We start from the raw sequence: 16,302 nt of genomic DNA on the forward strand, positions 1-16,302 counted from the left end.
TTGGCCTTGCGGGGAAGATGCTACTTTCGGTACGTGGAGAGAGCGGAGGGACTGTGGAGAGGTGACGGAGAGACGGCGGGGAGGCGGGCACGGATCGGGGGAGGGGGCTGTGGTGGGCTGTGGCACAAAACTCCGCACTCCAGCAGGCTTGGCTTTGTGTCCGAAACCCCGTCGCCCATCGAACTGCCGCTGTGGGATTAGGTGTGCCATTCTCGATTGGGAAGCCCGACTTTGGGATATTTACTGTCAGCTACGGGCGGAAGGCTGGATTCATGCCTGTCCGCGATCAACACAGGGGCAAAAAGGAGCTTCTCTGGATGCCAGTTAGCATAGCACCCTATGTGGGGGCGCATAATTACCCAAGGGCACGGGTGTTCAAGCCAGCAGAGGAAGTACTGCAGTCCTGAAGCTCGGCCCTGGTTTGACTGCCATCAATCTCTGCTCGGCATTCCATTTGCAATTCGCATTCACACCCCCCTATCTAAGCAAATGCGTCCATCATATGTTGCACGGCTGAGGGCTCTACTTCAAATGGCTGGATCAAGTCCGTCCACTCATAGAGACATTTCAATACGGGAGAAACAACATTTTACTGCTCCCTCAAGACCATGTTGTACTTGGGAGAAATGTCTGCAGTCGTTACATTCCTCTACTTATAACTTGGTCAGCATTCCACATGGGTGTTGTATGTATTTCTGCCCATATCGATTCTGCTTGCCTTTTGCCCCTTCCTCATGCTCCCATAAAATTTCCTACACACCAATCCAGTGTATTTTACCCCCGTAGTGGTTTTGTTCGTGATAGCGATGCTAGTAATAGGTGCTCTTGAAAACATCTTTCTTCCAAATTTACTCTCAACGAAGGACATCTCAGTGCATGTGTATCTGCAAGGAAATGTTACCATCATATAGATAATTTCGGGTCTTGGTTTCACTGATGCGAATGATTAGCCTTTATCGCCTCGCGATGATAATTGTCGTCTTATTGCCCTAGAAAGTAATACCTCATGTTGCGACGTAGACAATCACCTTACAGACCACACAGAAGGTGGTTCCACAAAACGACAAGTCCGTTCAAAATGGCCAAAACGAAACATTGCAGTTGGAAACATCCTTATAAATATTGCTGCATAATTATCAGATCTATGTCAATTCATGATACATATCAGGCAGCACTGTATACTCTTGGGCAAATCATCAATATCGAGGCATGTCTCCGGACATCAAAAAGGAATATTCCATAGTTCTCTTTTTCAAATTCCTACCAGGCGACATGTCGATTGATGCATGTATGATTTTGATGTCGTTGATGCCCATGCTGTAAATTCTGACGACTCTGCTTCCACATCACACGGTTTCAACTTCAATAAAGGTGGAAATGGTTCATCAATTTTGATATTATATGATATTGTTACTCTTCACACCAATGCGAGAGAAAATCTTGCGTGCTTTCTGTAGGATTTGCACTTAAATCAGCTACAATGCTAAAATACAAGAGAATCCACCGCGACTACCTGTTTACTCATTTTACTTTTACTTGTACGCGAGAAGAGAAAATACTCTATCAATTTATCTCATCAATTTGGACCACATGCACCACAGACATGGCCACAGACGTTCTATAGGTGCTCATGTGACGTTTTATCTGTACTTGCAGGACTCGCTGACAAGCGAGAAGCAACTGACTCCCCAAAGAATCATGAATCATTTTGATTCTGCATGATTTCAAAATCAGAAATCAGCTTTGCAGAAGGCTGAGAAACGTTGCCGCTAGCCAATATGTCCGAGGGTGTCATTCCGATAGGGTTATTGGGTTTCACCAACATGTGAACCGAGGTCAAAGAGCAAGTCACATTGAGGTCAAAACAGGGGGTTCTCCGCACAGACACCCAGCCAGTTACTGGTAACAGCGCAGTATAAAGTCATTCAGCACTACGCGGAGACAATCTGCAAAAACAAACCTTTCATTGGCAAAAGCTTGACATAAGCGAACTGAAAATGGATTCTAATCAGCTCCGTCAAAGGGTGGCATCACGATTATCTGCGATCCAAGGCCAGCTAGCATCACCAGCACAGCCGGCACCATCAGCGTCACCGACCAAGACTCAGACTTCGAACCAGTTGAGAAATCCTGACGAAGATGGCTACCCAGCAAAGGTCCCAATCACGTATTATCCTGTCGGCACCCAGAAGATGTTTGCATACAATGAAAGCAGAATGAAGAGCAAGCCGTATGCGAAATACTGCCACCGAGACCTCTACATCTACGCTGACATCCCGCAACACATCCGCGGACCAATCCCAGCAGAAGGCGTCTTGCCGATCACAGACTGTCGCCGGCTTCTAGAAACAGGCTACCACGAGCATGAGAACGGTTGGCGAGCACTTCCTGATGGAACTGCATATGTCACATCACGAACTCGTTTTCCAGGGTCGACAGGCGACATGGTCCGCTGGTGGTTCTGGTGGCACAGCTTCGAGCCTGAGCGCTATGCACTTTGGTTTCCGTACGATCATCTGAGCGTGCGGTCGACTTACGCCGACCGTCTGCATCGCACTGACCTCTCCCATACTCAAAAGTGGCTCGGCTCCACACACCGTGTAACGGAGTTTGTCGGTGCAAACAAGATGACTATACACATCCATTTTGTGGACCCTGCTCAGTACGGCCTTCCATGGGAGGATCTGAAGGCGGCAGGTTATGAAGCCGCTGTTTGTGCGGAACTACGCGATGGCCTGCTTCCCAACCTTAAGATTGGCGACTTCCTCCACCTCTGGCGGAAAACTGAGGATGGACTCGAATTGCGAAGCCGGTATTGGCTTGGTGGAGGAGTTCATTATAAAGTCTTCGGCATGAAGGTTGGCATCGACTATCTTGCGGGAACATTAGGGTTCAAGCATCGAATGGCTGGAGAGAATATTGCATACGAGCATTTCATCCATGACCAGACCGAGTTCACTAATTTGGCTTCCTTTTTACCAGAGCTCTATGCAGACCATTTGGCTGGTAAACTCTAAAATTAGTTGATAAGCAGACTTGTTGTCAAGAAGTATTTCTGCTCGAGGGCTATGGAGTACCCAGTTTCCTGTATTTATCGGGCATTTGTTAGTTCTAAGAAAGCCATAAAAACCGATGTAAGCTGTTCCATGATTGTATCACTCTCTTCTGATTCGGAATCATCATCATAAATCTTGTATCTTCTTCTGTCAACTCTCGTTCCCTCGTTGAATTGTGATACCATTCCACAATTGATGACAAAATTGAATGTTGACAGAAGAGTAATAGATTAACTATACAAATTCCATCATGAAAAATCTGGACTGAAGATTGTACTCATTGACACACCATGTTTCTTCGAAAGAGACTTTGTAAGCAAGAAACGCCACTTTCGAATCTGTGTGTACCATCCAACTCGAAGGATATCAAATCTCTTTCCCTTTCGAGACTCTAGGCAGATGTCGGGTCCACGTTGCCGCCCTGCGCCAGATTATTCACCTCTATTCCCTTTCCGTGCTATTTTCAGCAAATGAATGGTATCTGATATCTGCAATGAGGCAAATAAAAAGGATGCGATACCCAGCAGCACCTACAACCAAAAACGAGGTTCCTTCTCATCCTTCTCATCTGTTATCCAAGTTGTCTCAAAAGATATTGAAAGGGATGACTTCATGTGCTATCTACCAATCTCCTAGCCACTCTCGCCACCCCAAACGAAACCTGAAGTGTATGGAAATTGTTATGGTGGTTTGTTTAACATTAGTAACATTAGTTGAGAAGTATCAAACCATGCTAACTTATAAGCTGAGACTCTCAGGTCATCAACAACACGCTAGCTCATGAATGTATACTAATGAGGCATTCGGGTTCGCATTCCGGAGTAATCGATCGTTCTCCAATCGATAGCTCTGATGTTGGGTTATACATTGCTTAAAATGCCAAAAATTTCTTTCGGTTGCACCCGACCTTTCAACTTTAATCGGAAAACTGCGTTGTTGCAGTGTACTCTGATATGGGGACATCATCCAGCCTGTAGTGGTTAGCCGGGTCCCCCACATCCCGACCGGTTAACCTCTCGGTTTCGTGATGCTTCCCTGCAATTTCCGGGGTTGGGCCAATGGGAACAGAATGAAGTTCGCTAGAGTCATAAATCCATCCCAGAAGATCGTCAGAACCTCCCCACTGGCAGCGGAATAACCGCGTATGCGCGCAAGACGTGCTCAGGAGGCGATACCCCCTATATGCCCCAACCCATATAATTAAGTTTTCATGGAAGACAACAGCTGCACTACGGGTCTTTATATAACTGACCTTCGGCTCATGATTGTCAAGAATACTTCATCTGAGATTGTCTGACCCTGAATCGGTCAGAAATCGCTTCAGTCTGTCATTATCATGTTTTCCCGGTTACCAATTTTACTGCCTGCATTGCTGGTTTTGAGCTTGGTGCCTAGCATTAAGGCCCTCAACCACCAACTAATCGTCGGGACATTCGGAACACCCTACTTGTACACCCTTGACTTCGAAGATGCCACGCGTACCCTCACCTTGGCTTCAAACACGTCGGTCAATGTCAGCAGCTCATGGATTTCTTTGAGTGTGAGTCGACAGATCTTTTTATTCCCAGGCAGGATCTGATATAGGAATCCAGCATGACAAGAAGAATCTTTATGGCAACGCCTTCGAGAACCTCGGCAGCAGCGTATACGTAAGCTACTTAATCGGCGATGATCTTCAGATTACAACCGGAAACACGATTTTGTCCCAAGGGGCATGCACCAAGCTCTCCATATTTGTCACCCCTGCGCCTGTGGCGCCGTTCGCGGTCTACGGACAGCCATTTGGTGCATGTGGGACAGTCATGTCGGTGGACGCGGAAGGCGTACTTGCCGAATCAGTCCAGGAGTACAACTACTCATCATCATCTGGGGTCCATGGTGTTACGTTTGATCCAACCGGTGCATTCATGTATTCCCTTGATGACACAGGCAATTCCATCTGGGTACACTCGGTGGACAGCACAACTGGCGAGCTCACTTACGTTGCAAACATAAGTGCACCGAAGGGGGGCGCTGACCCAAGGCATGGCGCGGTGCATCCAACGGGGAACTACTTATACGCTGTGCACGAGGGGACAAATGAGGTTGGTGTTTATAAGATCGACCTCAAGACGGGAATCCCATCTTATGCCAATGCGTCGTACCCACTGATTCCTTCTGGTAGGCTTCTCTCTTAACTAACCTTACTTTCCTAATGAGCATATTATTGAGAACAAAATTTCCTTAGGTTACAACGATACCGACTATTGGTCCGATGAAGTTGCCATATCGCACAGCGGAAAATATCTCTGGGCTACCTCCAGAGCGCGAAATGTTAACAGCACCGGCTATATTTCTATTCTTTCCCTCAACGATGATGGATCCATTGCCAAGCAAAACTTCCTGAGGCCAACCACATCCAGCGGAGGCTATGCGAATGCTGTCACTCCAAGCGACTTTGGTGACCAATTTGTTGCACTCACAGACCAATCTGCTGGCTTTGTTGAGATATGGGAAATGGGAGAAAACGGCGCTTCCGCTGACGTCGTTGCTCACTTGGACCTGATTGACGGAGGATGCTGTGGCAATGCTGTTTGGCTCAATTGAAATAGATATGGCTACCGTTCCATGAAACGATAGTTTCTTCTGCAATCAACCTATGTCATGATACAAGTTTATCAGGTTTTATCTAAATTTATCATTCCAACTATGCGTATATTGGACTTTGCAGATTTTCAATTTAGTTGTCTAATTCGATTCCTCGTGCATCGTGATATACAGTTGCTTGTAAAAATTACTCACCCTTCACCCATCCTTCCTTCTCATTCTGCGCCTTGCTTCTTTGGCTCCACTCCGGTGCCTCATCAATTCCATCCTCTTCCTCTTTATCACCCTCTTCTTTGGTTTTATGAACAGTAGTCGGTTTGTGCTCGGCGGGGGAATACACCGTGTACAAGATCAAAGGTGTCGGACCCTTATTCAAAAACTGGTGTTTGGTTCCGGCGGGGACAATAACCATGTCGCCAGCCTTAACCTCTTGCTCTTTCCCAGCTACTTGCGCCAGACCCTTGCCTGAGGTGAAGGTGAGGATTTGGTCAACGGTGTGAATCTATCAACTTTGTCAGAATTTCCAGTGATTTGATGAGATAGATAGGTTTTACCTCTTCGCCGATGTCACCGTCAACTGGGATTGTCATCAGAACAACTTGTGAGTAAAGACCTGTCCAGAGCACGCGACGGAACTCTCCAGACTCCGATGGGAGTGCCGTAGTCATGTCTGGGAAGTACTGCATCTCATGTTTGGGCCGGTCGCTCGAAGGGGCAGAGAACTTGGACATTGTGGTGGCTGCGAAGAAACGCCTCGTTGGGAGAGATATTAAGGTGATACGCAGGTTTAGTGATGCTCGGGTAACACTATGTGTCGCTCGAAAAATCTTGGGAGATAGCATGAGTATTGTTTCTGACTGCGTAAGTCGATGTACCAATTTTCAATTACTCGCATGGACCCTCCACGTCTATATATAATTGATTCTCAGTCCCTGAGTGATGTTACAATTACCGGTGAATGCCTACGTCATCGATTCATCAGATCCCGTCGCCTTCCAAATCCCGTCAGCCCACTGAGCACTTCCCCCATATTTGTTGGTGGTGATGAGTAACACAAGAGGGGTATTCAGCCACGTGCACATTAAATCTTGCTTGTTTTCGTAGCCTGAAACCTACACTCTATACCATTTGATTGGACTCATTGCTTGAACTTGCCTCACTTTCCTTAGAGTTTGGACCTGGATGCTGAGTGCCCGGTAGGGGAAGGCCCACCTCTCCGGTCAATCCGTCGGATGCCGGAGCCGGCGATGATGAAGCCGGCATTGCTCCAGAGTTCTGTTACCACAACGTCAACACCATGTTTTCGTCAACCGCTATATCCGAGATGATTTGCTAGATCAATGCGCTACAGATTTGGATCCATGCTTGTTGACGACTCGACGTAGAGAATACTAAATCGCCGCCACAGTGCAAAATAATGAACGGATGCTGCGGGGTTTACAGAGGGGGGACCTTCAATCCATGGGGGTCTAGGCCTTGCTTGGTCCGAGGTGCTTTTGCTACCCCTTCGCTCCAGAGCATTCTATCGCTGCTTACCCGCGTAACCGCAAATAGCACACTGACTTAGCTGCAATAGAATGGATAATATCTATGGTTGAGAAGAACCCCAAAAATCATTTCTTATGGCTACTCGAAATCCTCTTGAAATAGCACATCTACTGTTACTGTACCCAGTGGCTTATCAGCAAAGGCCCATGCGCCACTTTCATGCATATCGTCCTGCGGAGCAAGCGATAGATTGGGATGCTGACTTCCATGTAGGTGGTGCCGAGATCCGCATGCTGGTAAGAATGGGACTTTTGTTATTGCAGCCTAGCCAGGAATATTTTCGGTCCTTTACTCTCTCATCTTCGCAATCATCACAGACTTTGCTTCGCAAATTGCTACCTAGAACCTAGCTACCGCTCATCACCACAATCCCCTAGAAATGTCGAAATTACTCACACACCAAGGCAATTGCCACTGTGGTGCCAATCGTTACGAGGTGCAGTTGTCCGATCTGCCCGCACTTGTGATCTGCGACTGCATGCTTTGCACGAAGAAAGGATACGTCTGGATCTATGATGCCGAAGACAGCCTGAAGATCACGAAAGGGTGCACCGCCGAGACACTCACCACTTACGTAGGTTCCGATACGGAGGCCTTGTTGCATGAAGTAAGTTTGGCAACAGCGGCATTCCGAGCATTGAAATCTCCTGGTTGCGGTTGCTAATACAGTAACATTGCCAGTTTTGTTCCAATTGCGGTACTGGACTGTTTGGAACGCACAAATATGGCGCCCAAGCTGGGAAGAGAGGCATTAGCCTTCGCGCACTTGTCTCTGAGATGAATGGAATCTTTATTAAGGGGAAGGATGTCATTACACTGAATCCTTCGGGGCAACCTGAGACTTATCCAGGATCCTTGAGGTGAGGTGGAATGGCCCCGTTCGATTGTACTGAGTCATCTAACAGGTCATTCATCATGTGTAGTTTCATCGAAAAGTCGGCTTCAACTAAGCCTGCCAAGTTTCGCGGCACACCACCAGAGAAGACCAAGGACAATGACAAGTTATATATCGGGGGCTGCGACTGTGGCGCAGTTCAAATTGCTTTACAGACTCAACCTCTCTCTGATGTTGAGATAAAGGAAGATAACTGCAGCATCTGCATCCGGGTATGATCACCAAATATTTTGGCGCCTTTCGGCATAAACAATACTAATCTTCACACTTGGAACAGAACGGTAGCATTGGAGTTTATCCTCACCAGTCACAGGTCATTCTCGTCGGCAAGGATCATACCCATGATTATCAGTTTGGCCGAAAGTTTAATGGCTCACCATTTTGCCGGACTTGTGGTGTACACTGCTTTGGCAATCTGTATGGCCCGCCAAAAGAGATAATCGCTAGACTTCCCGAGGCGAAGCAGGATTTTGTGCGTAAACAGTTAGAGATTCAACCCCTTAACATTCGTGTGCTTGACGGCGTGGATTGGGATAGGATTGACATTAAATGGAGCAATGAAGGCACCGAGGGATACAAGTTGGGAGAATAAGGCTTTTCACGTCTATGCTAGACTCCTAATGAACACAACGTAATTGCCCTGCATAGATTAATTGAATTGTGTTGCTGCTTTGCAAAATTAGGTGTGAGTATTGCCCCAACCGAGATTTCACATCTCATCCAACCGATATTTCCAAACTCTTGGCAAATCTAAACTTTCCGGGGCATCTAGATCTGGACCGATCTCGGTGTAGTCCACAATCTTCCCATTTTCGACGTGAGCACGATCATTCGTCAACTCCATCCTTCTCTCCATAGCCCACTCCTTAATCTTAGTGAAGTTGCGACAAGTATGAACTGGTTCAAGGTTGACACGAAGCATCTTCACCGGTAACCACTCCCAAGACAGGGCAGCGACGTCAGAATTGCACGTCAAAGACTGACGAATGGATTCGATACAATGATCTAGGGAAGTGTAAACAAGGATTCCTTGTGGCAATGTAAAACTCGTTTTGAACATACCCATATGCATCCACTTCTCATAGTCCAATGTCACTCCATCTGGCATTGCCATGGAGGTGTTGTACCGGCGCGGATAAAATTGCTTGCGAATTGCATCCTGGAACATAGTTCAGTGACTTGGAACACTTGGAAAGTGGATGGGAAACAATCACACTACTCACCAAACAGTGCAATTGATGGAATACATCTATACTAGCGATGTACTGATGCTCGCGACCGGGGATAGGGATTTTCTCCGTCTTTTCCGGCAATTGCTCATTATCAGACGCGTTGATATGAACAACGAGGACGTCCTCGTACAACTCCTTCCATAGCCGGTCTTTTTCATCGTCGGGCCAACCCTGATAGGGAGTGAGATGTCGCTGCAAAGTGCCGAAGCCGCGTTTGAACTTTTGAGGTATGTATTCTATTGCCTCCTGTGCAGGACCTGGGATCTTGTGTTAACCAAGCGAGATGCAGGTGGAGTTTTCAGTGTTGGGATCTGACTATATACAACCCGCGATGGGTCCCGAAATACGTTTTCACATTGCCGATTGAAATTCAATACATATTCCACCAGAAGAGTAGCATTGAGGATGATAGAAAAAGTCAACGCCAAGGCTGTTTTGTATGATGATGAGATGTTGGTGCATCTTTTTTGTGGATGAGTTACTGATGCCGACCCGTTCGACGTAACTGGCAGGCGCTGATAGCCGCTGGAAGCCATGGTCCAGAAGAGACAAAGCGGTCAATTTGCTTAAAGAAGGGCAAAGAAAGAGAAAAGATTCATGAGTGTTGGGGATTGAGAATTGCTGTGTCACTTGGTTAGTATGGGGGGAGGCAGCAGTCTCCTTGACTCACCTCCGATAAGACCCAACGCTCCAATATGCTCTTGCAGCCCTCATGAATCCTTCGATATCGTCACGATATCCGCTAAAGCCAATGAGAAAGTTGATTTCTGCCTCAAAATAAACTTTTTTATATCTCCTTCCCAATCCGTTCCGCAACCATTCGATCTCTTGTTTGTTGAAATGCCGCCAGGGTCTGCGTGCCAAGGGGACTTTGGTATTCCTTGCGCTTGGCATGGACGACGTAAGAGTCCGCATTTCGTCATTCCAACCAGTTGTGGGCAATATCGAGTCTAGTTCTGAAGGTTGGGTAAGCAAAAGGCATCAGGGGTGCTAACGATGAAGATACCCGGTAGCGGGGAAGCTTATGCGTCCATCCCCATATTGATGCCTCATCACGCGCGATTAGAATTCTCCCTAACCAATATAAGCAGCTCGGAATTCAGTGGCTCACGCTAATGCCGGAGTTCCCATCACCAATATTCTGTATGAAACACTATTTGCCGAATCGTGTCACGACTCACCATACATTCACCATTCTGTTGGATAATGATATGATGAGAAAGATGTGATATTGTACCCGCTAGCCTTAGGGCCACATGTATATACTGGCCACTGCAGGAGAAAATGGAAGGTGCCACAGTACTGAAGGATTTGTTTGTGATGAAATCGGCGATATGTCTGAAATCCATGACATTAGCCTATCCAACGCTAGAAATGTTGTCCAGTCTGAGAAGAGCAGCAAGGTTATCGGTCCTTGGCGTGATATATCAATTCTTGGCCGAGGGAGAAGTGGATTGCGTCAGTCAAGGAAGCCCAGTGTCTGCCGTCATGGCTGGATGTCTATAAAAGCTGCATTTTACCACTTCTCCTTGCTCAAGCTGAAACGTTGTAACAAGAAATTTGCCCATCCTTGTTTAATCTTGAGAATCAAACGCCAATTTCATCCAGAATTCTTCTCTTTTCCAAAAAAAAAAAAACCACTCCCGAAGATAACAATGAAAGTCTCCCTCCTGTTGGCTACGGTCAGCCCTTTAGCACAGCTTGTTGCTGGCGCTCCCATCAACCCGACCTCGGTTGAGGAGAAGCGTCAGAGCACCACCGAGCCGTTCAAATATGTAACCTGGGCCAAGGCTGATGGCGAAGTCGAGAAGCGCCAGAGCACCACCGAACCTTTCAAATATGTCACCTGGGCCAAGGCTGATGGTGAAGTCGAGAAGCGCCAAAGCCCCACCGAGCCTTTCAGATACGTAACCTGGGCCAAGACGGATGGTGAAGCTGAGAATCGCCAGAGCAGCACCGAGCCGTTCAAATATGTTACCTGGGCCAAGACGGATGGCGAAGCTGAGAAGCGCCAGAGCAGCACCGAGCCGTTCAAATACGTAACCTGGGCCAAGACTGACGGTGAAGTCGAGAAGCGTTGAACCACCAACCTCGCCAAGATCTTGACCACCAAATTTGGATACCGCTCGGCGGGAATGAAGTTTGAACCGTTCATATACCATTTACCAGCTACACGGATGTCCAATATGGCAATGTAACGTCTCCCATGAGTTCGATAGGTGGAATTTTAGAAAAACATTGTTCGGTGAAACCTTTGGCATCGCGTCCGCGCTTGAGGGAGTGACCAAAAGTAGATTGCAAACCGTGAATTACTACAACAAGTGCTATTGAATTCCGTGGTGGTATAGAACTTCGCAGGTGGCTGATATTGACTGCAAGCGGGGACCGGGCTGGAAGATTAACCAGGATCGATTCCGTGTAGCATGTTAGCCGGAACGGTGATCGATAGGGTCTGATCGGACCATTTTGGTGAATGCATCGGCACGGGTGTGTCCAATAGAGGCCCTAACTGAAACAGCCATTGCTGTTTTACAATGCTGAAGAACATTGGGGTCGGTCTGCTGTCACGTTAGTACTGGTAAGAGAGGACAACTCCAGAAAATTTTCATACTCAGTTACTAAAGTTTTTCTCAATGCAAATTGTTATGGCCTGGCATGATGATATGGTCTAACAGTCAGAATGGTCCTGATAGCAAAGCCTGGGTGACTGACTCCCATCAACTGGACTTGTCAGACTATACTGAAGTGACAAATAATATACTTGGCTACTGGAGGGTGTCTCTTCCGGAGTAACAGTAATTTGATGTTTCCTTGATAAATTACCAGTTAGCATTGGAGTGAAGAGATGGGAAAGGCTGGAAATCACGGAGGTCTGGCAACGAGATTGTGATCGTGAACACAATAAAATTTGCACAGAACGATGGCATCGAACCAATATAATATTATTAATACGTGACTGTAGTGGTATCTTGCAAACTAATCTTCCCAGACTTCCCATCAACATCATTCATTACAACTTCCACGCTTAGCAAGAGTCCATGGGGCAAGCCAGGCCCTTGGTCCCGTATCTATCGCCCGAAACGTTGCCGAGCTGGAGCGCGGCGCCAATGACACCACCCATACCCTCACCAGCAATCATACCAGCGGCAATGGCATAGCCATAGACCTCGAAGCTGGCAGGCTTGTACCGACGCCAGATGAAGGCAATAATGGCACCAACGAAGGCAGCGTTGACGAAGACGGGTCCGGGAATGACAAAGGACAGAGCAATAGCACCCCAGTTGGGAAGCCACTGTTGGTACTTCTCGCGAGGTCCGACCAGGTAGTAGTGGCGAACGATAACCTGGAGGATAGAGACGAGTCCAAGCACAATGGAAAAGATACCGGAGGACAACGGGATGGGTACATTGGGTGAAGTGACAACCTGGGCAACCGCAGCCCAAGCGCTGACGGACGGAACCAGGAAGGGGCAGTGCTCGATATCTGCGTCGATGATACAAGGATAGGCAGTTGTAAACAGGACGAACAGGCCGGGTGCAAGCCAGACACTGACAAACGTTCCGATGGCCTGGGCAATGAACTGCTTGTTGGGCGGTGTGCCGAGCAAGAAACCAGTGCGGAAGTCGGAAGTCAGAGCCGTGGCGACGTCAGCAGCACCGGCAGCCAGACCGGCAGAGATAAGGTTGATACGCTGAGCATGCTGGATGCTGTATCCAGCACCGGTAGTAGTACCACCGATAACGAGCTGAGCCGCCTTTGCAGCGGCAGTAAGAGGGGTCTGATCGGTAACGGCTCCGATCTGAATAGCGAGAAAAGAGAACAAGAAGGCGAGGATAAGGGCCAAGATTGTGACACCAACATTGACTTGCCACTGAAGGGCCATGACAATAATGGCCAAGATAACCGAAGCGAACAGACCGACAACCCAGATCCATGTCTTGACCTGTTGGTCGGGCGTGGCAGGGTCTTGGATGGCGTCCTCGTCAAACTTCTCCTCGGCTTCGGCACGCTTGGCGAAAAACTCGATCCGCTTGTTGTGCTTCAGGGCGGTCTCGTGGATTGACAAGCAAATCGACTTCCAGCCGGCCTTGAATCCGAAGTAAATAATCTTCCAGTGCACGAGGAGCTCGCCCATGGATGAGCAGACCATGACCATGACACCGGGCCACAGGAGCCAGTATCGAGGAGACGGCGGGCCGACGCCGACATTTTTCAGCGATGTGAAGCTGTAGTAGCCATCCCAGTTAGGGTCTCCGTCGGATGCGTCCTTGCCGATGCACTCGCCATAGTGAACGAGGACCGGTCCGATCAGGCCCCAAGCGATGACGGCTCCAGCCATCATACTGCACGCCGAATTCATACCGATGAGCATGCCAGAACCGATGAAGGCCGTAGTCCATTCGAAATACCAACCCCAGCTCTCAATGTTCATGGCCCACGAGGTGTGGCCGCTCCAGATGTGAATCCAGGTCATGATGTGCCAGTCATAGAGGATGCCGATGGCGTAGTACGAAGCCACACGGTGGACAATGCAGGCACCAAAGGCGTAACCCAGGGCCTTCAGCTTGCTGACGGCCTCCCTAGCGCCGGCAAGACCGGCGTGCATTGATCGAATGGTCAAGGCAGTAGCAGTGGAAGTCGGGAACATGAGCTTCAGCTCGCGGGAGGTGCGGATGATGAAGAACTTGCGAAGCGGGGTGACGAAAAAGAGTCCGAAGAAGGAACAGCAGATGGTCAGGGTGAAAATCTTGCCAATGTCGCCAGAGGGAGTGCTGTCCATGACGCCGAGGCGGTACATGGCAGGAATACCAGCGACGAAGATACCGGCAATACCTCCGGCACCGGTGGCAGCAGCCTGAACAATACTGTTTTCTTGAGGACCGAAGCTGCCGCCGATGATGGGAACTCCCGTCGTGGAGAGCATCTTGAGCAGGCCATAACCGAAGATGGCACCGAACATGGAGGCGATGAAAGTGAAGCCAGTCTTGAGACCTAAACAACAGTTAGCATGCCGCAAGTGGGATGTCGTCGGATGGACACATACCAAGGTACAAGTTGGAAGCGTTAACAAGAGAACCGAGAATGCAACCGACAACAATGGCTCGGATGGTCAAGATGTTCTCTTCGGGCTGGATGCTAGGATCCATTTTCAGCGGGAGGTAAAGGTCCTCCTCCTTGTGCTCCTCGGTCTCGGGGACCTTGGTGTCGACGATGGGCTCGGTCCATTCGCCTCCCATGGCGCCCTTCTCATCGGGATGGACGGGGATGCTGCCGGTGTAGGACGGGCGCGGCTCGGCGCTGTCGACCCGGGCGACGGGCGTCGACGTGACCTTTTCTTCAGCCATGATGCCGGTTGGGTTGGCTGTAGTACTCCTCTGGTGTTGGAATACCTCGCTCTATGGGGGAATAGAGCTGGAGAAAGAATCTGCGTGGACTCGGGAGTGTGGAACACAGACAGCGGACGCGAAGTGGAGGGGAAGCAACACCATATATATATATCCTCGACATTGGCTTCCTGGCTGCCTGCCTGCCTCCCCTTATTTTAGAGTCGCGTTCGCTCTAAACGCCACGCATGTGCAATAGCCCCTGTCTAGCACGCTGAAAATCCAGAGATATGGGAGGATCAACCCACAGAAGCGGAGGGTATCTTTGAGTTCAACACCGCATGGCACAAGCTTCCAGCAAAAGCACCCCTGGACGAGGCATAGTCTAGTGTGATTACCCCTGCTCTTCCAAATGGTGTGTGGCTTCCGGGGCGCCTTGCAGGGTGCAGGGGAGATAAGAAAACAGAACGCTTGTTAAGTGGAGGTGGTGGCACGGCCAGCCTGGTCCAAAGGCCGAAAGCCCACTCAACCTGGGCGCACAACCCGAGTGAGATGCAAGACCGCGGCGCATGCTGCTAAGCTGACGCAGGTGGGTACGGGGACAAACAGCCGCTTGTGTATCGTTGGATGATACTCATGTGGCCGATCATGTTGAGGATGTAGGACATTCTCGCCTCAGCTCTTGGTCCCCCCCCTTGCCCCTGGCCACCCTTGGAAGCTCACGCGAGTGAATATCATCTTCAAGTTTAGGCCGCAATAGTTCATCGATGCTGCAATAGGAAGGTCTTTATTTCCCAGGGGCTCCCCAGTACCAGGACATCCCGAAGTCACACGAAACTTGTACGACTGGGCTGCATGCTGACCATGGGATTGCTGTTCCGTTGGTTCACAGGCCTTTGGCCCTTTCTAGTAGCGTTCTAGAAGCCAAATGCCATCACGATTGCGGTTCACATCTGCACTCCAACTGGGCAGAAGAGCAGGTCGATCGCCGAGGTTGGAGGGAGGCCAGGTGGCGGGACAGTTAAGCTTCTTCCACAAGGAAGCCACCCGAGGCCACCAGAGTGTCGGCGAAGGATCGGAGTTTGTGTGACCAAATGTGACAAATGCGATGAACGCCAACCGTCAACGATACTTAGTGGACGCCACCAACGGCGACTAAAGGCCAGGAGGAGGCGGGACAGTGCCACTAGTGCGCCGTCAATGATCAAAAGGACCACGCCCGGTTCAGACAATATTCACCGCGGTTGGCACATTGTGGAGGTAACCAGAAGAATGCCGTCGAGGCCAGAGAGGTAAGCACGTCTTCTCAAACCAGACTAAGCTACCTCGGGCAAATGTTAGGTCTTGCTTACAGGAAGCTGAATGTCCTGGATACCCAGCTGGTAGATGCCGACGATGTCGTGTTTGCTTCAGCAAGGAGGTGAGACAGGTGGCCGAACTAGGGTGGCCAATCTAGGTATCAAGACCTGCTTGCTGTTGTCTTTGAGCTAGGATCCAGGCGCCCTTGCTGTGCTTTCAGTGCTCTGTCGCTCTGCATGCGCCTGTTGTAGGCCAACATAATGATAGCAGCAATAAGCATGCAGATGTACATAGAAATCATCACCTTTCAATGGCATGACCATGCCCAAAAGAGCAAACCTACATTATCGGGGCACTGCCAA

General features: G+C 49.1%; 6 protein-coding genes across 6 annotated transcripts; 4 read left to right on the plus strand and 2 right to left on the minus strand.

The window, feature by feature from the left end:
* Positions 1-1,997: 1,997 nt before the first annotated feature.
* Positions 1,998-3,017, plus strand: EsH8_VIII_000295 (uncharacterized protein; the record flags this gene model as incomplete). The annotated part of the gene is made up of 1 exon (XM_083269337.1): positions 1,998-3,017. The coding sequence occupies one exon, from the start codon at positions 1,998-2,000 to the stop codon at positions 3,015-3,017; it is 1,020 nt and encodes a 339-aa protein (XP_083129105.1).
* Positions 3,018-4,392: 1,375 nt separating this feature from the next.
* Positions 4,393-5,642, plus strand: EsH8_VIII_000296 (lactonase family protein; the record flags this gene model as incomplete). Its single annotated transcript, XM_083269338.1, has 3 exons — positions 4,393-4,596; positions 4,649-5,216; positions 5,284-5,642. 3 exons carry the CDS (start codon positions 4,393-4,395, stop codon positions 5,640-5,642), a joined length of 1,131 nt encoding a protein of 376 aa, XP_083129106.1.
* A 187-nt stretch (positions 5,643-5,829) lies between these two features.
* Positions 5,830-6,373, minus strand: EsH8_VIII_000297 (cupin domain-containing protein; the record flags this gene model as incomplete). Its single annotated transcript, XM_083269339.1, has 2 exons — positions 5,830-6,144; positions 6,197-6,373. 2 exons carry the CDS (start codon positions 6,371-6,373, stop codon positions 5,830-5,832), a joined length of 492 nt encoding a protein of 163 aa, XP_083129107.1.
* A 1,196-nt stretch (positions 6,374-7,569) lies between these two features.
* Positions 7,570-8,677, plus strand: EsH8_VIII_000298 (GFA family protein; the record flags this gene model as incomplete). Its single annotated transcript, XM_083269340.1, has 4 exons — positions 7,570-7,797; positions 7,872-8,050; positions 8,114-8,297; positions 8,363-8,677. 4 exons carry the CDS (start codon positions 7,570-7,572, stop codon positions 8,675-8,677), a joined length of 906 nt encoding a protein of 301 aa, XP_083129108.1.
* A 2,295-nt stretch (positions 8,678-10,972) lies between these two features.
* On the plus strand, positions 10,973-11,398 carry EsH8_VIII_000299 (uncharacterized protein; the record flags this gene model as incomplete). Its single annotated transcript, XM_083269341.1, has 1 exon — positions 10,973-11,398. The coding sequence occupies one exon, from the start codon at positions 10,973-10,975 to the stop codon at positions 11,396-11,398; it is 426 nt and encodes a 141-aa protein (XP_083129109.1).
* Positions 11,399-12,342: 944 nt separating this feature from the next.
* Positions 12,343-14,662, minus strand: EsH8_VIII_000300 (uncharacterized protein; the record flags this gene model as incomplete). Its single annotated transcript, XM_083269342.1, has 2 exons — positions 12,343-14,309; positions 14,362-14,662. 2 exons carry the CDS (start codon positions 14,660-14,662, stop codon positions 12,343-12,345), a joined length of 2,268 nt encoding a protein of 755 aa, XP_083129110.1.
* Positions 14,663-16,302: the final 1,640 nt, after the last annotated feature.

Source organism: Colletotrichum jinshuiense, chromosome 8, assembly GCF_051148585.1.
Source record: "Colletotrichum jinshuiense chromosome 8, complete sequence".
Taxonomy (NCBI): domain Eukaryota; kingdom Fungi; phylum Ascomycota; class Sordariomycetes; order Glomerellales; family Glomerellaceae; genus Colletotrichum; species Colletotrichum jinshuiense.